Genomic DNA, 27139 nt, shown 5'->3' with positions numbered 1-27139 from the left:
CATGAATAAACAATAGACCTCAGCAGATGTGCCACACACACCTTTTAGAAACATAACCTATAAGAAGTTTCCATTTTAATTTAAATGTAAATACAGTGTTCACACTTCTTTCAAATGTTAAGCAACCTCAGTGCTTCACCCCCAGACAAACTCTTTGGCTAAAGATGCCTCACAGCCCCAGAGCACCCTCCTGCGCTTCCCAAAACTGACTACAGACGTGTGTCCGGGAGAGAAAACGGAAATCAGAGGCATCTAATGGAATTTATGTCCTATGTGGGAACTGGATTAAGAAAGAATCTGAAATGGAGCTTGCAATGATCCCACACAATTTCTCTGCTTCCAACTTACAGGGAAAGAGACAAGTAGTCTGAAGACTGAGTTGGGAATTTTAAAGATGGCAATTTCCTGCCTGCTTCAGAGGATTTTCATCTCTTGGAAAGTACCTAGCACCCATGATTTCATCTTTAGTCGCCTCTAAGAATTGCCCCAAATGATAGGTTGCTGATTTAAATAATCACGCATAAAATTCAGCTTCCCTCTGCTGCCCCCTTTGGGTTTACAGGATTTGTTGCAGGGTTCCAGCAGTGCCTGCCGGTGGGCATTTGTTTGGGAAATTTTCCCTAACGCAAGAAAGAGGCTAATAAGTTAATAAACTATTGCAAAGCAATGTTAAAATTGTAAAAGGCTTGCGTTGAATTGCTACCAAAAAAAGACGCTGCAAATAAAAAATCAAATGCTTTAGTTCACCTGTTATCAGATTAAGTTATCTGAGTAGACTTGAGAATTGTAATCAAGTTCCCTACAGTCAGCTTGGATATTGAGAACCAAAATCACACCTTACTGTCTATATGAAAATGACCTTATGCTTTTCTTGTCTTTATTAGCATGAATTTCTTTTTCTGGGAGTTTCCTGTCCAGGCAAATGGTTTGATTTTTCATTACAGGAACTTCCTTAATGACCCAAGACCCATCAACTCATCAAAGGAAAATATCCACAGAGAGTTGAAGCCCTGGGATTCTATGAATCCCTCATTTCAAAATCCTCACCTCACTGTTTCCACCAATCGTGGACTAGTATTGGGTGTGATCCTTACCCAATACTAATCTAGCTGCCTCACTTTCAAAGACCCACTTTACATCAAACTTGGTCTCAAATTCTGACCCTGTCTTTCCTTCTCCAAGACACTGTCAAAGCTTTGAGAGGTAATGCTCTCTCTTACTGCAGTAAACAATGAACTTTCCTTTGTCTTATCAACAGGTTATGTGACCAATGTTTATGAAGTCGGTTTGGGACAGACATATGCTGGTGTGATACAGTGATTGAAATGTTTTAATTTCAGTTAATAAAACTACCTAATAAAAATAAAAGGAGTTAAATTCAGTAGTTGTGTAAAATACACTATAGTATTTTGTATGTTAAAAAAACAACTTAGTTTGTCTTTACATAACTATCTATCCAAAATCTATAGCAAGAACTTGTTTTAGATTTGACACACTGAGGTAACTTAAAATAGTGACAAAAAATATGACACAGTTGTAGGAGGCCAAGAGAGAAAGTGTGAGATGTGGTTCTGCAGTTTTCACTTCTGGCGTTATTACAGCTTTGAGTGTTAATACCAATATATGGGCAGGGAGATGTGGAAGAGTTCCCACATATGTGGTCAGACAAGTAAGTTCACAAACTCATCCTAGAAAAAGTGCTACGTACCTCAGTGCTGAATATCACTACAGTCACCTTGGAAGTACTCCCCTTGGGAAGCTATGCACCAACACCAGCACCTAGTCCACCCTTCATAGCAATTTTGGAACTCTTTCTGAAATGGCCATTAGAGCTATCGTCATATTACCCTTAATGTCCTGAATGTCATCAAAATGACTTCCTTTCAATATTTCCTTTCTCTTCAGGTAGAGAAAGAAATCATTGGGGGCCAGATCAGGTGAGTAGGGAGGGTTCCAATACAGTTATTTGTTTACTGGCTAAAACCTCCCTCACAGGCAGTGCCCTGTGAGCTGCTGCATTGTTATGATACAAAAGCCATGAATTGTTGGCGAAAAGTTCAGGTTGTCTAACTTTGTCACACAGCCTTTTCAGCACTTCCAAATAGTAAACTTGGTTAACTGTTTGTCCAGTTGGTACAAATTCATAAAAAGTAATCCCTCTGAGGGGCTGGCCTGGTGGCTCAGGAGGTTGGAGCTCCATGCTCCTAACTCCGAAGGCTTCCAGTTCTATCCCCACATGGGCCAGTGGGCTCTCAACCACAAGGTTGCTGGTGCAACTCCTCAAGTCCCACAAGGGATGGTGGGACCCGTTCCCTACATCTAAGATAAGATTGAACTCAGCACCTTGAGCTGAGCTGCCACTGAGCTCCCTGATGGCTCAGTTGGTTGGAGTGCATTCTCTCAACCACAAGGTTGCTGGTTCAACTCCCGCAAGAGATGCTCTGCAACTAGCAATGGCAACTGGACCTGGAGCTGAGCTGTGCCCTCCACAACTAAGACTGAAAGGACAACAACTTGACTTGGAAAAAAGTCCTGGAAGTACACACTGTTCCCCAATAAAGTCCTCTTCCCCTTCCCCAATAAAATCTTAAAAAATAATAATAATAATCCCTCTGATATCAAAAACTGTTAGCAACATCCTTGCAACAAGTTCATGAACTTAATTGTTTCACCTTGTATATACGGAAGAGGCTGTAGTTTTATGGAGGGAAGAAATCAAGAATAAATTAAGAGACCAGCCTGCACTCTGGCTGTTTTATTAAAGAAAGACATGCACAAACAACAAATTCATTCTCTTTTCTGAATACACAACTTTGCTTTTATCATGTGTGGGAAGTTCAAAGCCCAAAAGAAATCCCTTCTCCATTTCTGTATTGACTTTTAATTGGCAGTTGCTGACATCTTAAGGAATTTCTGCATGATGAATACCTCTAGACTATCTGCTTGAAGGAAGCCAAACCAATGTTTTGCTGATTTTTTTTCTGTTTCACTTAAAATGTGAACTACAGCTTTAAAGATTTGTGATCCAGAGATTTCAAATTTGTAACGCTGAGGAAAAAATAGTAACGCCTTCTTTCCTCTTTAAGCTTTAAAACTCATAAACAGGATGTCAGCCCAGCAAACAACTGTACCAAATCAACAGAATGTTGCAAGAAGGTAACAAGGTTTTCCTTTCCTAATTCAGTTAACAGTGGAGCGGAGGCTCTCTGTTTTCTGCATTTTATTGCCACATGGGTGGAAGTTGTCAGTTTAGTCTATCTCAGTGACAAAATTCTGCCCTTAGATATAGCCAGGGTACTGTCTGCCTTCCCCATATTTTTTTGGTGGAGTTTGCTTGGAAATAACATAGCTGCCAAGTGACATGACATGTATTCACACACGTACTGGAGCCTATACTAATGATGTCTATCCAAGGAAACTTGACCCATTCAGAAAAAGATGAAATCCACACACACAAATCTGCCAGCACCCATATGCCACTGCATGTAAGAATAGCTTATCCCAGTCTCAGAGCAATATCCATATGTAACAGTAGTTTTTAGTCCAATCAGAGCTAGTCCTTGACAAACTGTAATTTTGACAAAGGATGTATTCAAGTTCCCCCACACCCCTTTTCACATCCCTACTTCCCCTTCTAAAAGTACAGTATGGCTTTAATGCTGTATCTCCTCCCTCCCTGACAGCCAATTCACCTTACTTTCTTGCCCCTTTCAGGTAGTACACACCTCCTCCACATTCCCATCAAACATTTCCTGTCTATTTTCTAAACCTTCAACTGTCAGTTCTCTGACAACTAATCCAGGTCTAATTTGCTCACGGAGAGATAAATGTTTTACTTCATTCAGGTGAGATGTTTACACGTGAAGGAGAGCAGAACTTGTCACCAGGTCAACATTACACTGTTCCTTGTAGTTCCCTCTCACAAAGGGCCCACCCCTCTTACACCGCATTGCTGGACATTGATCTTGATGAAGCTGCAGAATGACAAAGTGTCTGCTCCATGGATGCCAGGGCAGGGTGCCATGACACCCAACTGGAGGGCCACTGATCTACGCAAACTCCTCATTTGACGTACAAGTGAGTCATGGAGAGCAGAAGTGACCTAAAGTCAACAGCAGGCCTGGGATAAAAACCTAGGTTTCTTATTTTCAAGTCTAGTGTCCTTTTCATTGCTTCCATGCTAAAGAGGGAGAACCAAAGAGTGGTTTATAGTTCCCAGCACTCAGTCATCATGCTGCACAATGGGACGTTAATAGCCTCATGTTTCTAAAGCTTTGTGTTATTTTCTCAGTCTTCATTGAAAACACAAGGAAACATAATGAGCTGCACACAGGGAATTCATATAACTGACCCATCATCAATAGATAAGTTGTGTTGAGTAGAGCTTTAAAGGAGAGATATATGTATATATATATATGTATATATTTGTGGTAATCAGCTTATTCTCTCTTGACAGCACATTTTTTTTAGGATTGTAGTCTCAGACTATGCAGACTTTCCTACATGCAACTACCTAACACATATGAGATTTTAATCAAGACTTTGGCCTCATTAGCATCTGTAGTAACTCACTGGTATGAATCCCCCAGTGGCTTGCATCCAAACCATTCACCTTTGGCCACACAGATGGATGAGTACTCTACATAAAGGCCCCTGGAGGAGCAAAACAGCAAAGCTTTGTCGATGAGCCCACGAGTAACTTATGATGCTTTAACACAGCCTTCTTTTTCCATGTTTTCTTCCTCCACAAATTGCCACCATAGTTAGTAAAGGGGTTCAGAATAGGCCTCCCCAAGTTGTGCTACTTTGGCCTGTGGATTATTCTATGCTGAAGACAATTGAAAACCTGCTGGCTCATGAGAAACTTTCACCTCTCCCTTAAAGTATTTAAATTTGGGGCCTTGCTGATAAGAGGTGTTATCACCAGAAATAACTTTCTATGGCCTATCAGTAGGGCAGCAAAAATTTCTAATAACTGAACATCTGCTCTTTTTACTGTCTGCAAATTACTTTCCTCCCGTCTAAAGCCTCAGGGCATCTTACCTCATTTCTTAGCTCAGGATGTCATATATACCTCATTTTACCTTTCTGTCTCTGAACCTCTCACATTTGTGGGGTCTCTGACTCTCTCATGTATGAGGGGTTCCTGTACGTATCTATGTAATTAAATTTGTTTTTTTTCTTCCTGTTAATTTGTCTCATGTAGATTTAATTATTAAAACAGCCAAAAGAACCTAGAAGGGTAAATAAAAATTTCTTCCTCCCCCACATTTGTATTGTCATTGGGAGGGAGTGGCAAGTAACTTGTTTCTGTGCTTGTAATTTTAATTTGCCAATTCTTTCTTCACAGTTGATCTCCATAATCAATGAGCAACGGCTCTGTTTCTGTGGTCTCTTTACAGTTACTCCTCTTTCTTCACTTTGTTATTGTGGCTAAAGGGAGTGTATTCAGACCTCTAATTTTTATATCACTGTTCTTCCTTAGCATATGAGAGAGGGGACAAAGGTAAAAATTTTTGCTCCCTCCCTGCAATGATTTTAAGATTAAGTAATTCAAGGTGCTTATCTTCAACATATTCATAACATATATTCTCCCAGTAAAAAATTATGCTTCTTTCAGTTTGCATATTAGCAAATACCAGTCATTTTGAAATATTGGATGATAATTTGAATGTAGTCATCACTTATATAAATCTTTTTTCTTTTGAGTCTCTGAAAGCAGTCAAGATTAACTTTTGATCTGTAGGTATCCAAGTTTAATTTTCACATATACTAATTATTTAACTTTCTTTCAAGGAATGACTATTCCATATCTCCTACCTCCTTTCTGAAAGGACCTAATTTTAACAGTGAGGTGTATATCTTTGAGAAAAATTACAAAAGCTTAAGAATCTAAAAAATAAGGAGAGGCATGCCAAGAAAGGCACCATTCTACAAGAAACAAAACATACAATATGCCTAATTGGCCAGCATTACTCAATTTTCTGTACACCCACATTTCTCTCTCATACATCACACACACACACACACACACACACACACACACACACACACACACACGGTCGGACAATTAAGTTCGCCAACTTGTTGCAACGATGTTACTAACCTTTTTTGATACCAGAGGGATTATTCATTATGAATTTGTACCAACTGAACAGTTAACCAAGTTTATTATTTGGAAGTGCTGAAAAGGCTGTGTGAAAAAGTTAGACGACCTGAACTTTTCGCCAACAATTCATGGCTCTTACATCACGACAATGTACCAGCTAACATGGCACTGTCTATGAGGGAGTTTTTAGCCAGTAAACAAATCATTGTATTGAAACACCCTCCCTACTCACCTGATCTGGCCCCCACTGACTTCTTTCTTTACCTCAAGAGAAAGGAAATATTGAAAGGAAGATATTTTGATGACATTCATGACATCAAGGGTAATATGACGACAGCTCTGATGGCCATTCCAGAAAAAGAGTTCCAAAATTGCTTCGAAGGGTGGACTAGGCACTGGTGTCGGTGCATAGCTTCCCAAGGGGAGTACTTCAAAGGTGACCATAGTGATATTCAGCAATGAGGTATGTAGCGTTTTTTCTAGGATGAGTTCACAAATTAATTGTCTGACATCGTGTGTGTGTGCGTGTGTGTGTATGATTTTTGTTTGTTTTTACCCATTCATAAAATGGCAGTGCCCAGAAAGCTTCTACTGAACCTTGTATGTGTCATGGTGTTGAAAAATGAAATTAATGTAAGTTTTCTTTCTGAAGTACAAGCATCTTTTCTCTTTTTCTTTCTTCCTCCCTTCCTTCCTTCCTTCCTTCCTTCCTTCCTTCCTTCCTTCCTTCCTTCCTTTCTTTTTTTTTTGTTTGAGAATTTGGCTTTATGTTCCAACCATATTTTGAAACAGCATTCAGAATAACTGTTTGATTTCAAACACTTTCTAAATTAAAGTCTTATCTTACAGATGGGATGCAATTAATTACTGATTTTTTTTGTAAGAATAGAATAAATTGAGAACAAAGGCCAACAAAAAATGTATTTCTCTGATGAAGGAATGCTATAAGAATCACACTATTCTAATTACAGAGGCTGTGATAATCAATGCACTTGTGTTCGAGTTCTTTTAAGTCAGTGCAAATATTCTACCTTATGTTGGCATTTATCTTTAGAAATGATTGATTCCTTATAGAGGTTACATGTTCTTTACAGCCAAGCACTAAGTAGTTCCATTCTCATTCATTAATTCAAAATATATTCCTTCAACAGCTACTATAAAACTTGCAAATGTTCCCTACACATAGTAGAAATTTTTAAAAGTATACTGAAGATGCTTCAATGCACCAGAATAACATTTTACATGATTTGTACTCTTGCCTTCTATAGATGGATCATCTCTTCCATCTCTTGGCAAATTTCAGTAGCACAGATTCTTCTTTTAGTCATTCAAGAACACCATAACTCATTACTCCATGGAAATAAGTAATTGACTGTAAATCATTTTTGCAGTGTTAGTAAAGTACCATGGATGAGTAATAAACCTGAACGAAAGAGATTTATGGTTTAAATGTTTCTAGAGAATGCCTCTTTCAAAGCCAAAGATGTTCCTTGATGCAACAGTCGAAGCCACCCATGAATCTTACTAACAGTGTCTTTTGACTCCTCATTGCAGTCTAAGCTCCATGAGGGCAGGCGCTCAGTCTATTCTATTTGCCACTCTATACCTAGTGCTTAGCACAATATACCTAACACACAGTAAGCACTCAATAAATATATGTCAATTCAATGAGTGAATGAATAAATCGTGTAGCATTAAATTTTTATTTAACATGACATCCAATGCCCTCCAGGAGCAGGCCACTCACCTGGAAATAACGCATCTTATTTCCCTTCACATACCCTGAACTTTTTGCTAGTCTCTGGCCATGCCTTGCTCCCTTCATATTTCAGACTCTGCTCAAGTTATTTGAGGCCTGGACTACAGAGGTGAGGTGGCTAAGATTGTGAGTTCTGGGGTCAAACCACCTGGGGTTTGTCCTCAGCTCTGTCACTTACTTGTTACGAGAGCTTGAAAGAGTTATTTGCCTTCTCAGTATCTGGGTTTCATCATCCAGAAGGCTAGATGAATGTTTATTCAGCTTTGGGAATAAAGTGTTCCTGTTAAATTTATAGTTAACAGAGTTTCAGTGGTGAGTGAAGATGCAGATGTTGCTGGTGTAGGGGATTTGATTAGAGCCACGTGGAGCCCCTAGAGGTCCTAGCTGGCCAAGGCGTTTTAGCTAAGCTGCATCATTTGACGCAGCTTGGTGACAATCTCTTCAGCATATATTTTGAAATTTACAAAAATGTTATTAATTAGAGGCTCTGGTTAATCAGAGTTTTATGGAATATCCAATTTTCTATTGCCTAGAGACTTATTAAATGTTGGGTTGGATGACTAGAGAAGAAAGGAAATGAACTGAGGATTTAAGGTTTGGGGGTTTATCTTATTCTTTCCTGTTTATCTTCTTGAGGTATTATTTTTAAAACACAGAAATTATAAACTCTCAACAGGAAGAAAGGAAGGAAAGAGGGAGGGAGGGAAGGAACCCATAGTACTATCTATTGTCTTTTAAAAATTTCATCCGAGATAAGGAAATAAAGAAGAAATTCACGTATTTTGCCTTATGTTTGTGCTTCTGCTCCAGATCAGAAAATAGTTCACAAAACTTAAATATTAACATTTAATGTAAACATTTATTAAACATTTACAATGCAGTAGATACTGTGCTAAATGTGTGAAATGAAATATTTAATATGACAACCCTGTGAGCCATGTCTCCAATCTACCAAGAAAGGAAACTGAGGCAGAGTATTCAAGCCTCTTGTCCAAGGTCAGATACACAGAGCTCTGAGCAGTGATATTGAGAAAGCCCATCAACTAGGATGGTCTAATTAATGATTTTGTGGTTGTTTCAGGGTTACTGAGCATATTCAAGGTAGACCACTGAGTAACCCATAGGATTGTTGCCTGGCCAAATTGACTGAACCTAATTGATTTTAGATGATGTTTGGATTTCTTAGTCATTTATGCACCAAACCAAATCAACTGCACTACGATTCCATTGATCATCCAGCAATCACTATCTCTCTGGCTAAGCCAAACCTAATCATCTGGAAAAAAGGTGATTTGATTTTTGTGTAAATTGAACTACCCTTGTGAAATGCAAAGAATGTAACCACTCTACTAAATGCGAACCTTAATAAAATCTTAGCAGCCCTCTCTCCTACTTCCAACTCTCAAGTTCAGTTAAGTGACATTTTATTTAGTTTACTGACGTCTCACATGTGCACGCCAGTAAAGTTCACAATTGTTACACCACACAGCTGTGGTTTACAGCTTCTCTTTGCATACAACACGCTGGCACCAGAGCAAAACGATTAACTTTTATATGCTTCTAACATATGGACCAGACTGTTAGGGCTGGTCTTGTGTTCTAAAGAGAAAAATACAGCTTTTATTAACATGACCTAAATTCCTGGGGAAAAAAAGCGTTAAGTTGTGATCCATCTAAGTAGAGAGATTATAATTATAATTATAATGGCTTTGTTTCTAATTCATTTTATTTGAAGTGCCTGGACTTACCTTTTAGTGAGGGGTGAGATGACCTGAAAGTCCCATTATAAAGAGGTTGTATAGTGGAATGAATTAATAAACTGTAAATGGCCTTGAGACTTTTTCTCCAATATGAGCTATGAAATAAGAGCAAAGAACCTTTCATCTTAAATGGGAACATATTTCTTTTCTATGAATGAGAAGGATGCTGGCTGAGAGAAGCATAATTTATTTTTCTTGCATTTCTGACTATTGAAAAATCAAAACTGCCATATTTGCTACACTTGACAGGATCACTAAAGAAATAAAACAAAATGGTTCTAAATTGAAGTGCCACTTACATATAAAATGTACATTCACTGTTATATTTAGGAGCCATGAAAGAAGTATTAAAATGTGTTGGGGAAAGATATGAATCACAACAGATGCTAACTTTCCCAATATTACAACTCACTATTGAAGGCTATTTTAATTTTTCTTATTTTTAATTTTCTAAGGTTATTTTTAGTTTTCTAAGGATATTGCAGCAACAGGGTCCCTAGAGCTAGGAAAGCATGAGGAACTTTTGGAAATGGATTTAAGACCCATGCTGGAATGTTGCCCTGGAAAAGAAAGACCCCAGGGAGAAAATTCTCTGATCAGCATTGCCTCCGTGGATACCATTTGGCTCTTCATTCTCAAGATGTTTTTCCCAAAAAGCATCTTACTGATTTCAGAAGCCCTGTATGCGAGGGCCATCTGTGATATTTCTGCAGTAAAGATACCTATTGGATTTTCATACTCAGTATTCCCTATACTTTTTGACCATGGAAATCTCTTATTCACCACACACCCCTTCACATCTCACAAACCTAGTGTTTCATGAAACGTGCTTTGGAAAACACTGCTCTTGATACTGATAACACGGGACCTTTCTATCTTGGCAAAGAGAGCCAAAGGAACTTTTAAAAAGCTTGTGCTAGAACTCTGCAAATCCAGAACAGTGATGTCTTTCACACACTGCAAAATAGTCTGATGTCAACTCTACATGCAGCACATGATTTTACGAAGAAACAAGAATTTATTTTCTTTGGGAGAACGCACAAGAAAGGTTTTTTGGCATTTCTGCATTTGTCTTTGAAAACAAGAACGAGTCACTTCTGTGGCCATGGCAGCAATTCTCTATTGCCACGGTATGCGACACATGAAATGTAGTTAGTCCAAATTGAGATGTGCTGTAGTATAAAATACACACCAGATTTCAAGGACTTCGAAAAAGAAGTAAGATATCTCAATAATTTTTATATTTATTACATGTTGAATGATAATATTTTTGATATGTTGAGTAAAGCTATTATTAAAATTAATTTCACCTGTGCTATATAGATTGTTTGTGTCTCCCCTTCCCCATTCATATACTGGAATATGAATCCAGTACATTAATAACTCCTAACCTCCAATATGATGATATTTGGAGGCAGGGCCTTTGGGTGTTGATGAGGTGATTCATGAAGGCAGAGCGCCCATGAATGGGATTAGTGCCCTTATAAAAAGGGCCCCAGCGAGCTCCCTCGCCCCTTCTATCTGTGAGGACACAGTGAAAATACTGCTGTCTGTGAATCAGGAAGTGGGCCCTCACCAGACACCAAATCTGCCAGTGCCTTGAGCTTGAACTTCCCAGCCTCCAGAACTGAGAGAGATAAGTATCTGTTATTAATAAGCGACCCAGCCTGTGATATTTTGTTAAAACACCCCCAACAGACGAAGACAATTTAGTTTCTTTTTACTTTTTAAAATGTGGCTAATAGAACATTTTACATTTCACTGGACAGCATGGTGCAATAGAGCAATGAACAAAAGTGAGCCCAGGGAGAGCTTTCAAACCACAGCAACTCCAGACTGAAGGCTTAGCCTAGGGATTATTAGGTATTGGACTGTTTGACCTTAAGCTTCCTTCTAATCAGGGAGGTTCTTCTTCATGTAAACCCCTTACTTTGCAGGTGGGAAACTGGTTCAGAGAAGTGAATTACACCTGTTGGATGCAAAGTGCCAAGCCAGGTTGATGTCAGCCCTGTTTCCTGACTTAGAGTCCAGGGCTCTCTATTCCACCTCAGCTGATAGGGTAGAAGAAACTATAGGTAGACTTTTTTAAAAGAAAGAAAGATTTAAGCTGCTTACATTTGAATAGCAAAAAAAAAAAAAAAAAAAAGCACTTGGAGAATACAAATTCAACGCCTAAAGGCATTCCAGGACTGGGGGGATAAAACACTGAGAATTTCAAGAGATGTTCTTTTCCTCTCACAATTACACCATACACATATTTTGGCCTCAACAAACCTACAAAGAAAACCAAAGATTCTTCTAGATAAGGGCTAAAAACCATTAACAAAGGGAGAGGCAGGAAGGTGTGAAGATGCTCTTGGGGCTGTCCAGCCAGGACCTCCCGCCTCCTCCTCCAGTCTGTAAAAGGGCAGAGGAAGATGTGCCCCCTCATAGAACCTCACAGAGGCAGCTGTTTGCTTCTGGGAACGCCCCTGCCCTGCCCACTCCGCCCCAGGAAGAGGCCCGGCAATCAATTTCAGATGCCAGATGTAAATGCAATACATCTGCGCTTCTCTGGCACCTGAGTCCTAACAGGGCTTCACACTCGTCCCTCTAGATCCAGAATAGGAGAGCTCCTTTTATCTGAATTTCACAACTTGTTAAAATAAATCTCCGTGCTGGTGGGCTTCCAGCCAGCACCATAAATCACAGGATGATCCACATTTCTGATGTGCTTCAAGTGCTCTCCGGACTCCCAGGAAATTCTGTTCACAAATTGCACTCTGCCTGGACAGACAGACTGTACTGAGCCCCTCCTAAGTGCCAGGGGCCTCTCTAGCAGGTACAAAGGGGAGTCAACTAAATGGACAAAAAATCCTGTCTTTATGGAACTTACATTCTGGTTGTGCCCGAAATTTCACCTAACTCAGACCAAACACTTCCTGGAGGCAGTAATGCTAGGGCTGATTTTTGGAGACAAAGAAGGATTAGGAGGCAGGGAGGGACAAGGAAGGGTGGTGTGGTGATGAGGGTGAGGGTGGGGGGCAGAAGTAATTCCAGGAAGCAGAATTAGCATGGATGATGGCATGGAGCTGTGACGTGTTGTCAACAGTCCTGACTGTATGTTCTGTATATAAATGAAACAGAAGACACTGTCTTTGTTCTCATGGAGCTTACAGTCTTCTCAAGTGGACAAGATGGTTGCATGAGGCAGAACTGCACAGCTGGGTAGACCAAAGTACTGAACTGCACAGCTCTGATTATAAATTGTTGGAGATGAGGAGCCCATGGAATTACCATTTGCTCTTTCCATTATTCAGGAATGACCCTCAGCATCATTTCCCCTACTCCTGAGACAAGATTCTGACTCTTGCTCACTCCAGGCTGGTGCTGGGAGGAATCCCCAGCTAGTGATGGAAGCTGCCAGCCTCCCAGGGTTGCACCTGCAGAAAACTTTGTGGTTCTCTGCTATGCCTTGAGCATGAAATCAGTATATTGAAGCATCTCAGTTCATTGGGGACAAACAAGAATTAGTTCCACTTTTAAAGCCTGTAACTTCCCCACTCATGCCAATGCCTCACCTTTCTATGAAGATGGAAGCTCCTTTAACCACCTTTCAGCCCATTTCATAGCTCTTCTGTTATTAAAGATTACTTTTGGTTTGGAAGATTCATTCTTATTTATTTTTAACCTTTACTATTATATCAATTCAAAGCTCTTTTTCCCACTTTCCCTTTTCCTCCAGGCTGGATTGATGCTTTCATGGCTTGATGAAGTCTTATCTTACACACGTCTTCTCTGTGCTGGCTCCTCTGATGTGGGAAGGAGGAGGCAGAAAGCAGGGTAGAGCTCTGTTTCCCTGACTGGTGAGGCTACAAACTCTCTCTGGCCGGTCACAACTGTCCCTGGGCTTTGCTGGGAAAGATAATGGCCCTCATATGCCCCACAGGGAAGGTGCCCATATCAGACAGCTCCCTCAGCTCTTAGTGATCTGCTGTGGGCTGAATTGTACCCTCTTCCCACCCCCAATTCATATGTTGAAGTCCTAACCCCCAGTACCTCAGAATGTGACTGCATTTGGAGGTAGAACAGAACCCTTAAATGACTAAGTTCAAATGAGATCATATGGGTGGGCCCTAATCCAATGTGGCTGTTGTCCTTAAAAGAAGAGGAGATTAGGACACAGACAATATACACACAGACCAAGGGGTGACCATGGAAGGACACTGAGAAGGCAGCCATCTACAAACCAAGGAGAAATGCCTCAGAAGAAATCAAACCTGCCAGCATCTGGATCTTGGACTTCTAGCATCCAGAACTGTGAGATAGTAATTTTTGTTTGTTTGTTTAAGCCCCTTTTAGTTTGTGGTACCTTGTTATGGCAGCCCTAATAAATTACTACAAACTGGGAGTTAAGACTTGGAGTTCAGCTTTAGTTTCTACCTTGCAGGAGTTACTGAGTTTTTAACAAATATTTACCGAGGACTTAACTATACACTGGGTATTGCTCTGGGTCCCAGGTATACAGTGGACCCATAAAGGCTCTGCTCTCAAGGAGCTCACAGTCTAACATGGGGGACTGGAGGGGAAGGGTGGGACAGAGCTTGACAGGACAAAATCAGCTCCCGATGGAAACATTTACATGGGGTGATATGACTGAATGAGTGGGAACATGGGGCTACTTTCCAATGGATGGACAGAGAAGTCTCCTCCTTGGAAATGACATTTAAGCTGAATTCTGGATCATAAGATAGACGTAGACCTGTAAAGATCTGGGGGAAGCATGTTCCAGGCAGAGTGAGCAGCTGGTACAGACTCAGGAAAAGGCTCAGAATATCTGAGGAACAGAATGAAGACAGAGAGTGAGGGGTAGAGTTCAAGGAGATGGGGACAGAGGCAGAGAGGGACAGATCATGGAAGAGTTTGTAGACAAAGAAAGGAGTTTGGATTTTATTCTATGTGTGATGAAGAGTCATTAGAGGCTTTACACAGGGAAGTGACATGATCAGATTTACATTTTTGGAAAGACTGCAATTTAGCTGTTAGGCTGTATGAGGCAAGAGCAGAAACAGGGCCTAGTGAGGAGGTTCAGGTGAGAGAAGCTGCACATGAGTCACCCAACACTCTGCTTCATCTGCACATGGTGCTCTCCCTGCATGTGTCTCTGCGTCCAAAATTTCCTTTTTTATAAGGACACAGTCATATTGGATTAAGGCTCACTTTGATGACTTCAATTTACCTTGATTATCTCTTAAAGAACCTATTTCCAAATAAAGTCACATTTTGAGGCACTGGGGGTTAGGACTTCAACATGTCATTTTGGGGTGACCCAATTCAACATGTAACAAGGAGTCAAAAGATAGAAGATACTATGTTGATAAGAATAATCACATTGAGAGGAATAAAAAGATGATGCAGAAGAGAAGAAGAATTACAGGATTAACATCCTTGTGAAGTTAAGAGGGGAAGGAATGCAGAGGGCAAGTGGACAGCTGGCTTGCAATAAGAGCAGAGATAGTTCAATCATTTAGATTAGAAGAAAGACAGAAAATGGGAGCAAAGGTGGGTGGCTAGGTAAAGTTTGTTCAACCATCTATTTATTTATTCAGCAAATATATACTGAGTGGCTACTATATGCTAGGTATTGTTCAAGACTTTGAGGATACAGTTATGGAAAAAACAGACAAAAGGCTCTGTCATCTTGGAACTTACACTGTAGTGGAGGAAGATAGATAATAAACAAGACAAATGAGTACATATAATACGTAAAGTAATGATAAGTGCTAAGGAGGAAAATGAAACAGGAAATGGGGACATAAAATGTTGAGTAGGTTGAAATTTTAACTAGGGTAGGCAGAAAAGGTAGATTCTGAAGAAAATGAAGAAGCTAGCCATTGTTAGGTTTTGGGGAAAAAATGTTCCAGGTACCTAGCAAGTACAAGGGCACCTACACAAAACCTATAGTTAACATCATACTCAATGGTGAAAGACTAAATACTTTCCCTCTGAGATCAAGAACAAAGCAAGCATGGCTCCTCTCACCACTTCTATTCAACATTATACTGAGAGTACTATCCAGTTAAATAAGGCAAGGAAAAGAAATAAAAGGCACAAGATTGGAAAGAAAAATAAAAGGATTCTTATTTACAGACAACAAACTGTCTATGTAGAAAATCCCTAGGAATCTACAAAACCAAAATCAAACCAAGCAAAACTCCTAGAACTAACAAGTGAGCTTAGCAAGGCTGTGGGGGACAGTATCAGTCCACACAAAGCAATGGTATTTCTATATACAGTACTAGCACTGAACAAGTGAAAACCAAAATTCAAAAAAATTATACTAGCTCCAAATATGGAAATACTTAGGTGTAAATCTAAAAAAAAACATGTGCAGGATCTGCATGCTGAAAATACTGATTAAAAAAATCAGAGAAGATCCAAATTAATAGACATACCATGTTCATGGATTGAAAGACTCAAAACAGTAAAGATGTCAATTCTTCCCAAATTAATCTACAGATTTTATGCAATTCCAATCAAAGTCCCAGCAGTTTTGTTTTGTTTTTTAGATTCATAATTGTTTAATTACATACAATTTTGTTTTGTTTTTTTATAGATATAGACAAGCTGTTTTTAAAATTTATTGGCAAAGGTAGTGGAATAGCCAAAACAATTAAAAAAAAAAAAGAATTAAGTTGGAGGAATTACGCTACCTATTTTTAAGACTTCCTATAAAAGCTATGAGAGTCAAAACAGTGATCAATGAAACAGACCCACACAAATAAAACCAATTGTTTTTTGACAAATGTAAAAGCAATTCAATGGTGAAAGGACAGTCATTTCAATAAATGGTTTTGAACAACTGGATATACTTATGGAAAAAATGAATCTCAATCTCGCACCTTACATAAAAATTAATTCAAAATAAGTGCTAGATCTAAATGTAGAATGTGAAAGTATTTATTGAGCATCTATTCCCACACAACTCCATAAAGACTCCTTGGAAACAACCTGGTTCTTTATAGTCAGTCTTTAACACCTCTGCTTAAGTTTTTCTTTCCACCCTGAAGCTGTTCTCTTCGGAAGCCCACCCTGAAAACCCATACCATTACAGATCAGCATCAGGAACCCACCCCTCCACTCAGCAGCGTGCCATCATTTTTCCATCTTGCTTCCCTCCTCTGCCCTGAGTCCTTTCCTCTGGGTCCTAGTCATTTAATCATCCCACTTCCACCTCCCTCTCCCTCCCTGGCTATGGATCCTGGCTTAGAATGTCCTATTACTCCCAGATTGCTCAATTTCCTCTAGTCTCTCTCTCTCTCTTTTTTTTAAAAATTAAATCTCTTCCAACAAGTCTTTCTTAGTTAAAAGAACTCTTTCCCATGTTGGCCCATGGTATTTTCCATGACTTTTCCTTCTACTTTTTTACTTGTATAGACACAGTGCTTACGTTGCCCCCATTTATTGATTTACATGTCTGTGCTTTTTAAATTCATTTTAGGATTTGGCAGTCTATCTGTCCCTCACTATTCTGGTGGGGACTTTCTTCTATTTTTTCTAGAAAGCACTTACACATAACACCATAGCTAGAAAGATGAAATTTACATAATTATCTGTTGACTGATAATTTACATAATTATCTGAGATACACTCCCAACTAAATGGAAAAAAGTGGGCCTCTGTATGAGGAGCAACTAACTCACCAGGGCTCCCTGACAGGGTTGGCTCATTAGAGCCTCCGTTTCAGGAAGAGCCCAGCTCTGTCCATGTCTGTGACCCTGGGCTTTGTCATTTAGAATCAGCTCATTCTGTTAGACTCACTTGTGGAACTGCCAGGATGGAGGAGCAGCCATAAATGGAAAATGAAAACTCTAAGAGATGGTTACTAAAAGGTATCCTCTTAAGAGCTTAATGCTGTTAATTTTGGGAGTTGCAGAATCAGGAACAATCAACAGCAAGCATTTTAGCAGTGAAGGTGATATAGTGCTTTGTAGATATAATGTGGGGGCTCATCTTGCTCCCTCCTTATCCAAATAAAAAGAGGAATCAGTAGAAGTCAAGATAGAGAGACTTTACTGTTGATTTTTACTATAAATCAGATTCCAAGGGAGAGACCTGAGAGTCCTCAGACAGAAGAAGGTAATGGAGACAAAATTCAGTTCTAGATTCTGAAGCAAAACCAGACTTTCAGACTCAGACAACATTCCCTCAGGTACTACTCTTGTGTTTTCTGGTTTCTCCCAAGTTCCTAATGCCTTTAAAACCTCAAACTACTATATGGAAGTCAGAATTCATGATTCAAAGACAGAAATGGGTTTTTCAAGTTTCTTTTGAAACCTCCTCTTCTCTTTCTGTCCCTGAGCCTTTTGAACTTTTCTCTAGTTTACTAGTAACAAGTGGAACATTACCCAAATAGGAAAATACACCATGAAACCTTGTTATAACATCTTTCCTTTTAATGTTTTTCTACCTAGATCATTCAGTTTGAAACATCCCAGCTGAAGGGTTAGAAAGCAGTGTTGCTGCCACATCAAATTTTCACACATAAAATCTTCAGAGACTTTCCCATCAATAGGAAAAATTACAAAGAAAATTTCACCATGTCTGAAGTGACCCATCTGCAGGCCAAAAAATGGTCATGTAAGAGGGGATCAGAGAGAATCCATATTGACTGCAGCTGCCTCTATTTACCCGATTGACACTGAGTATGATGGAATGAGAGTGTGCCCCTCAGGCAGAGGCATCTCCCCACCAGATGCAGCTGTGTGCCAGCAGAAGCAGCTGCTGGTAGGGGGGCTGCAGAAACCTGGGAGAAGTTGATGACCTGGACCTCATATCTCACACCCTATGTTTTTTTTTTTAACCGTTTCAGTATCTGGGTATGTACAATGTAACAGGAAGGCGGGTATAGGAACAGGAAAATGCTGACTGGATTACTCTCTGATTTTATATTATGGTTTTACACAAACAGATGCAGAGGTTAATTCTCTTGATCTTGATAAGAGATTAAACCAAGGACCAATACTTCTGTTTGATATCTACTAATAAAGGGATTGTTACCCGCCCAGAAACTCAGACAGGAGGCTGACTTAAAAGGACAGCAATGTATTTGAAAGCAAACAACAGCAACAGTCTAGCTACCAGAAACTTCAACTTAACTGGACAGGAAATCTTACAGCAAGAAATTGAAGTTTTTCTTTGCATTTTAAGACTTCTCTATCTTTTTTGGGGGGGAGGGAGATACCATTATGAAATGGAATGCACGTACAGAGAAGTGTACAAAACAGAAATGGATGGCATAATAAACATTACAAAGCAACATCCATGTAACCACTGCCAAGACCAGGGGCCAGAGCATGGCCAACACCCCACGGGGTCTCTCCTCTCAGAACTGAGAGTCCAGTGCTGGATGTCTTTTTTAAGTTTGGGGCGAACATCCACCAAAGCTTCCCAACTTTGATCTTTTCCTTCCTCTCTGTAGTACATCCCCTGAAAGAAATTTGTAAAGTAATTGCCCATAATATCTGTGCTCACTGAACCAGTGCCCCCTCCAAGTATTTAAGGGTTTGAAGTAGGATAAATAAAAATTAAAATGATCGAGAAAATGGTTTCTCGTGTACTGAATATATTAGCGTACAGGATGTATGGGACCTTGCTTCCAGCCAGAATGCTGAGATGTACAGGTGTGTCCTCCTTGGAAAGGGATGCGTGCCTAAAACAGGTATTTGAGATTTCAGCAAAAACGGCACAGTCTATTTCTGTCCTTTAAGGTTTTCCCACCTTCAAAGGCTGTAATATAATACAACTGAAAAATATATAATATGGATGTTTTAAAAATTAGGAGCTTAATTATTATTCTGACCTTCAACATTTTCTATAGAACTGAGGTTTTGAGGCCAAATAATTCATACGGAGATAAATTAATGCCTAATTCTAGACAGGAAGTGAAGGTAAAGGAAAGTTCCAATTGCTTTTGGGCAAAGCCTTATTATTTTTATCACTACATTCCCCTTTGCTTGCCTAAACAGTGCCTTATTATTAGAAACTGTTCTATAAATGTTTGTTGATCAAAGGCATTTTTACATGAAAAAGAAAACAGAATTATGCTTAGTAGGTATGGTGTGTATTCATGACTTCTTAATTATACTCAAAATGGAGAGAAAATAAAGCTTCGGGTTTCAAAAGCAATTGTTATGCATAATATACAACTCACAAATATAAGGAAGCTTCTTTGGAAGACATATTTTTTCTAGTCTTGCTTTTCACTTTTGTTTCCTCCAGGTGGTGTGGAGTGCAATTTCAAGGCAAGATTCAGAAAGAGTTAAAAGACAGGAGGAAAGCTCTTTCGGAGAAAAAAACAAGCAAAACAAAAAAAAGCGGAGGCTATCCCTTTGTTCCTGTTCCTTCCCGCTTTTAGGTGATCAGAAAGAACAGAAGGCTGGAGGCAGAGCCTGACTTCTATGTAGTGTCACCTAGCGGCCTAAACTGTGAAGTTATTTTTATTTTGCCAAATGTTGAAAAATAGGAACTTCCAAAGTTGTGAATAGATTTGACAAGTCGTTACTTCTATCTATGGGAGAGTGTAAATGTCAGCCAACAAGTTATTTGTATATATTTTATTTCAAAGAGTACATCTCCTATTAATAATGGCTGTGTCTTCACCTCTGCAAAGGTCGTCTGATGAGTTACACTTTGGTGTCTGGTGAGGGGGCACCAGCTCTGCCCACTCTCCCAGAAGCTGACAATGAATCAAATCCTGGCTATGCCCAAGGGAGGTCTGGAGAGGAAGCTGAAGGGGGCCTTCTGGTTGGCACCCTACTATTTCTGTTTAAAGGAGCATGTTTTAAGAAAGTTAAGAACCTGGTTTCAACTTTCCTTCCAAGTTAAGACAAAGCAAAGTTTGTAGACTGTGGCTTTTTTCTTAACCAAGGTTTTCACTCTTCTGCATGTTGCTAAGAATCAGATCTGGCAGCCCTGGCTTTCAACATGCAAAGGGCTTATGCTAGACACGGGTGCTGAGGATTTCAAGATGGATGTGGGAAGAAAAGAAGAGAAAATTATGAACAATGATAAAGAGGTTTCTCTCTCTTCTTCCTTAAAATCATACCCGCAGCTGTTTCCAGACATCGCCTCAAAAATATAAAGCCCTTGAGAAAAGAGCAGTGGGAAGATTGAGTGTGCTGCTCAGCCAAAGGTAGCAGAATCCCAGGTAAATAAAATGAGCTTCACCCAATTAGAGCCCATTTGGTGAAACATCAAAGAGCGGGACGTTCCATTCTTTGGCCCTAGCTTCCTGCTTCCTGGCATGAGGACTGAGTGAGCAACTCAGTAGAAACGGACTGTAAATAGGCAAAGGCTACGTATGTAGGACAGTGATGGACCTGTTCCAAGTTGGTTAGGAGAGTGGTGGGGTGTGGTTGATGACTGGGTGGGAAGTTGGACCCAGTGACCTCTGAGAATCCCATGATTGGATGACTTTGATTCACCACACTCCCTTCACTTGGAATCATACATGAATAGAAATAATCTTCCTAATAATTCTAGGTAAACTGAGACCACCCTAGAGTGTTTGGCATTAATTAATAACATATGGTTTTATAAATGGAAGAATAAAAAGAGGCAGGCAGAAAAAAGAGAAGTTTAAGAGTTGATGTTATAGAAAGTGTGTGTGTGTGCCTGTGTGTATACTGATGCTGTGTAATTAGATTGCAAAAAAAACAATCACTTTCTTTTTCTTGAACTTAGATGGACAGACCTTTACCCCTGCTTAAATTCCAAAATGTTAGTACAGTGCTAGCAGTATTTAGACACTATCTGGAAAACCCCAGCAGAGCTTGTAGAAGCATCAGGCCCAGGGCTGACAGGGGTGGAGTGAGGTGGGGTGGCAGTGGGGGCAAGTACCTGTTTTGGTTAAAGGGATTGAGAAGAGTTGCTGAAGAAGCTTGTTGTCTGATGTTCTCAGGACTACAACCACATCAGCAGGTAGAGTGTCTCTGTTTTTCTCAAGAACCCCAGAAGCATCATATAATACCTGCAACATGAATAGCAAATCTCAAGTTAGCCAATACCGTCCATGATTGGTGATACTGGCAAGTTGTCTGAGGTCAGTCATGAATCGACCTCTGTATAGAATTCATCTTGACACAGCCATGATTTTAAACCTAGACCACCAGGGGGAAATATGTAATTTTTGACAGGCCAGCTTATCTTCTCTTCTTTTCAGTTGCTCTTTGAAGAAAAGAGTTGTATCGAAGATATATCACATCAGAATAATTATTCAAATATATTAGTCCCTCATTATATGTGAAGCATCCATCCTACGAGGTAAGCACTCTTATTACCTCCATTTTATTGGTGGGCAAACAGAAGCTCAGAGAGAGGCAGAATAATGTGCCCGTGGTCACACATTTCACAAGTGGTGGGCAGGCATCCAATGCCAGGCAGCTTGGCTCCCTGCTCACAACCACTGTAGTCTTACTGCTTCCCAAGGTACCACTCACAGCACCTGAGTGATTGCTCAGGAATGCTGAGCAGGTCTCAGTTCTCGGGGAGAGGGGATCCAGGTTAGAGAAATAAGTGTTGAGTGGCAAACGAATTCTGGAAAGGACACTACCCAAAAAGAAAAGGATCGTTTTTCCCCCCTTAAAATTAGGAAAGAAGAAGGAGAAAAAGGGAAGAAGAGGGGTGGGTAGGGAATAGGTGTAAAAGGACAGAGAAGTGAGGAAGAGGACAGGAATGGAAGGCAGAAAAGAATGGGGTGCGGGTATCATGGCAGATGTGGGTGTCTCAGACGTGGAAGACTTCAGTAAGAAGTCAGACATCAATGCCAAGGTAAATGCCGCAGTTAAGGGCAAAAAAATGGATTGCAATTTCTAACAGAGATCCAAAATAGAGCCTATTATGAACTAGGTGAAGAGAAAAGCCATCCCTTTTACTTGTGAAGGGGTTCAGAATAAGTCTCCCCCAAATATGCCACTCTGGCACGAAGATTATTTTGAGCTAAAAGCAATCAAAACCCAGCAGGTTCAGAAAAAGCTCTTTACCTCCTCCCTAAATTTACATCGGAAGGAGACATGTATCAGGAAGAGGGTATTACCACAGATACCTTTTTACTTAAGAAACTTATCTGCACAACAGGGCAAACTTTTGTTTTCTAAGCATCTCCTCTGCCTTCCTGCGAATGGCCCTCCTTCGCTTTGTATCCCCAGGCCCCTGTCCTTTTCCTTAGTTCAGGGTGTTATACGAGCTGCAGTGGCCCAGCTGCCCTTTGGGTCTCATATTCTTATGCGGCCTTGAAGGTATGTAACTAAATTTGTTTTTGTCCTGTTAATCTGTCTTAGGTTAATTTAATTATCAGACCAGCCAAAGAAACTGGAAGGAAAGAAGGGAAATGTTTTTTGCCCTTCCATTTGTATTAGATTGTCTTTCAACCAACTTTCAGTCAGGGAAATTTATTGCAATGTCATGATATGAATTTGAAAAATAATTCCAATAAACCTCAAATCAGCAAAATAATCCAAAATGCCCTTTATTGAACTCCTACCTGTTTTCTGGGCCCAGGGTCTCCGCAGACCCCACTGGAACCAATTAGCAATAATTCAAATGCCTCTTTTTTAAAAAAAATATTTACTTTTATTTAATTTATTTATTTATTTATTTATTAGTTTCAGGTGCACAAAACAAAGTAATAGTTAGACGTTTATCATTTATATCCCTCACAGGGTGTCAAGCCCTCTCCTCCCATCCATTGTCCCTCTGACATCACACACACAAATCACTCTTTTGTGAGAACTCAAGCAATGAATTGTTGATTATGGGACTGAGAATTTCAGTCACTAATCTCCTTCACGAACTTGAAACTGAGACTGAGGCATAATGAATGAAAAGTGGAAATTGCAGTTAATGTTGTAAAAGCTTAACATCAGGATGATGAAGTGAAAATTTTTTTTCCCTTTTCATCTAGACATTTGGGTGCCCTGGAGACACATCCATAAAGTGCTAAAAAAAATTGAGCGCACTGTGATATTAACCCTCCTCTGTTACCTCCACGTCTCCAAATGACTTCTGAATGTGGACATTCACCGCTAAGCACTGCGAAAGCTGTAATAGATTTTCTCTCTGGAGAGCTGTCCCTTCTAAGCTGAGCCTCAGGTGAGAAGCACATGGCGGTTCTGTTGGCCACCCAGCAAGAAACTGCTTCTTTGCTAGGGGCAGTTTTCTGTGAGCGGCACCACTGAGAAAGTTTGGGACTATGATTAGGTGTTCAGGAAGCACTAAGAGGAGGAAGGAATCTGCAAACAATTTCGTGAGTGGCACAGACAGGGTAATATGGACACTTTCCCCCGGTCAAGTTCGGGATTAATAACTCACAGTTGTCTCACCTTTCCCGCATAGTGCTGAATGCCAAAGCACAGCTCCACTCCTTTGGGCCTCCAGAAGTATTTGCATCGTAGATTATCTTCAAATTTATCTGTGTGGATTTTCATGTTTAAAAGTTACAATGTGAATTGCTTGCTCCTTCAAACACACACATGACCCTTGAACAATAAGTGACCCAGAAAAAGGGATTTCAGAGCAGCCTGATATTATCATTGTATGTACAATGGTGGAGAAAGATGCCCCTGTAAGATGGGCATTTACAATACCCATCTTTTTTTTTAAATCCCTTCATCTTACCCCCACCCCCAACCTCCCTTCCATCTGTCAACCGTCAGCTTGTTCCCTGCATCTATAAGTCTGTTTCTGTTTTGTTTGTTCATTTATTTTGTACGTTAGATTCCATATATAAGTGAGATCGTATGGTATTTGTCTTTCTCTGTCTGACTTATTTCACTTAGCATAATACCTTCCAGGTCAGTCTATGTTGTCACAAATGATAAGATTTCATTCTTTTTTATGGCTGAGTAATATTCCACTGTGTATATGTACCACAATTTCTTTAGCCAGTCGTCTATTGATGGGCACTTAGGTTGTTTCCATATCTTGGTGATTGTAAATAATGCTACAATTAACATAGGGGTGCACATATCTTTTCAAATTAGTGTTTTGGATTTCTTCAGATAAATACCCAAAAGTGGAATTGCTGGGTCATAAGGTAGTTCTATTTGTAATATTTTGAGGAAACTCCGTACTATTTTCCATGGTGGCTGCACCAATTTGCATCCCATTACCTGTGCATGAGGATTCCCTACAAGATTATATTTCTAAATGACCTTCTCTACAGGGATAGCAACAATCGTGGAAAAGTGTCTAGTTCTGGTTTCCTGCCACTAGGCAATTCTCAGAGCCTTTTTATTGGTCCTTGAAAATAGAACTGTGATCTTAGCTATCTACAATACCCATCTTTTACATTTAGTTGTTTCATCTTGCCTTTAGTGTCAGGCTGTCCCCTAAGATCTCATGTTCTGTTCTAAGAACTCCTAGCATGGATACTCACGACACCACAAGTCTGGCCAACTAGCTTTAGAACCATGAAGATATCCTATGGAGGGCAAATAACCCTGGTTTAAACTCATCTTGGCAACTTGTGACAATTTAATAGATAAAAGGAAACCAATGAGGGTGACAATCTCAACTCCTATTAGTTGATCTCTCCCACAAATCAATTTTCCATTTGGGGAAAGGCTGGAAACTTTGTTTTCCCTCAACAGTTTTGCATTGTTGTGACTGAGAGCCTACTCTGTGTGAGGACCGGTGCTAAGTACTAAAGGGATGCAAGGATTAGACCGTTGTTGCCCTAAGCCTCTCGCAATCTAAGTGAGGACCACTATCATGTGCAATATTGAGATTTGAGAAGGAGGAGGAGATAAGACGAACAGGGATAAAGTATAAAGGGCCTGGAATGCCAGGAGGAGGTGTTTCATCACCATCTCATAGATAACAGTAGATTAATGAAAAGGTGGCTTTAAAAAGACCAGATTAGCTGGATATCTAGGATGGAGGAGTCGAATATGAGCCTGGAAGCCAGGAGAGCAGACGGGGCTTCTATACAAACTTGGACAAAATTGGATGGGGGTCTAGGTGGTGATATGAGAGCAAGGTATGAAATGGAGGAGAAGCAAGTATTGGTTATGAGAAGTAAGGGAGAAAAAGGTATAAAAATGATAATTACCCAGGGTAATGGTATTTCCACTTGCAGACACAGGATAGTAAAGAGGGTTTGAGAGATGGGTTTGCTTTAAGATAACAAATTCTACCAGGATATTTGCTGAACATTTAAATTCATCAAAAGCAGGGTCTACAATGTCACAAACCACCAGGTGGCCAAAATACACAGGCTAGATCATTAAACCATGCTCATTGGATCACATGAGCCAAGGTCTCTTCTGAGCATATAGGCCTTCCCAAAAGTTACCTACCAACCAGGGTCTGGTCAGTTGCTTGGGGAAACCGGCTTTCCTCATCCAAAAGGGCAAGCAGTCCCAGGGGTTTCTGGAGGAACATATCCAAGAGTGGGCGATTGTCCTCATACTCCACAGGTGTTGTGTCAATGCCCTCATTGTGATACTCCATCTGGAAGGAAACAGAATGTGTATCTCTCCAGCCCAGAACTGGCCTATGTACCACGAGGCTGCTTTGGCCTGTGCTTTCTGTGTCTGGCAACACTGAACACATGTGGGAAACAGGGTGTGTTTTCTGTGAGCAGTAAAGGACTCTTCCTGCAGGTGACACTGTTGAAGGTTGGGTTTAAGTCTGATTTTCGGGTAGCCTGTGGCAGCCTGTGGCAAAGGAGGGATGGCTCTGTCTCCCAAACACTGACTTGGTAACTCATACTTTAGAAACTGGTGTAGAAAGGAAGGGAAGCTGAAAAAACTGTTATTTTGGTGACAAGTATGGTTTAAACCAGGAAGAAAGCAGACTTCTATCTTCTGCAAAGAATTCTGCAAGGGAATCCTCTTGGTTTGAAAAACTCGAAAAACTCCAGATTTCCCTGGGAAATAAATGGAAGGAACCAGGACTGAAACAAGGTTGAGTTTTGTGCAGGGTGAGTGGGGAGAGCAGTATGGTACAGATTTATCTAGCTCCAGTGATAAAAGGAATACTGGTATTTTCACTCCACGTCTTTGTGTTTATCTAACCACATTCTAGTTTGTATGTCCTCACTTTTACATTAAAACAAGGGGCTTGGGCAGAATGTTTCATTATTGCTACTATTTCATACAGGAGAATCTTGGGGTTGGGGTATGGGTTAGGGTGGAGGAGAAGGGCCCTTAACCTTTGGGTCCAACTAACTTCACACCCTGTTTCATTTGCCATTAAACTCATAGGGGAAAGACTTCCATTTTGAGAAAACCAAGAACATATCTTACTCTTCCCCCAGAGACACCTACCCAGTTCCTGTGGGATCTACTGAGACAGTGTGTGGGGGGGGGCAGGGAGGGGGATAACTGGTTTGAGAATTGAGAACAACAAGAACCTGTGTCCTGAATTCAAGATCATCCTGTGTCATTCTGGACACGATCACAGACATTTTTATTTAAATACAGTAGAAGCGACTGTAGCATTTTGAGAAATACACATGAAACAGTCTGG

General features: G+C 40.2%; 1 protein-coding gene across 1 annotated transcript in view; it reads right to left on the bottom strand.

Moving 5' to 3' along the window:
- Positions 1 to 27139, bottom strand: part of MYO3B (myosin IIIB) — a 461719-nt gene that overhangs the window by 190808 nt on the left and 243772 nt on the right. The window contains exons 20-22 of the mRNA XM_074337823.1: positions 25966 to 26119; positions 23989 to 24077; positions 21509 to 21638 (exon numbers count right to left, since the gene is read on the bottom strand). Coding sequence (XP_074193924.1) covers positions 21509 to 21638; positions 23989 to 24077; positions 25966 to 26119 — 373 coding nt within the window. The remainder of the gene's footprint in view (positions 1 to 21508; positions 21639 to 23988; positions 24078 to 25965; positions 26120 to 27139) is intronic.

This window comes from Rhinolophus sinicus, linkage group LG01, assembly GCF_036562045.2.
Source record: "Rhinolophus sinicus isolate RSC01 linkage group LG01, ASM3656204v1, whole genome shotgun sequence".
Classification (NCBI taxonomy): Eukaryota; Metazoa; Chordata; class Mammalia; order Chiroptera; family Rhinolophidae; genus Rhinolophus; species Rhinolophus sinicus.
The sequence above is the reverse complement of the archived record's forward strand: the minus strand, read 5'-3'. Positions and strand labels throughout refer to the sequence as shown.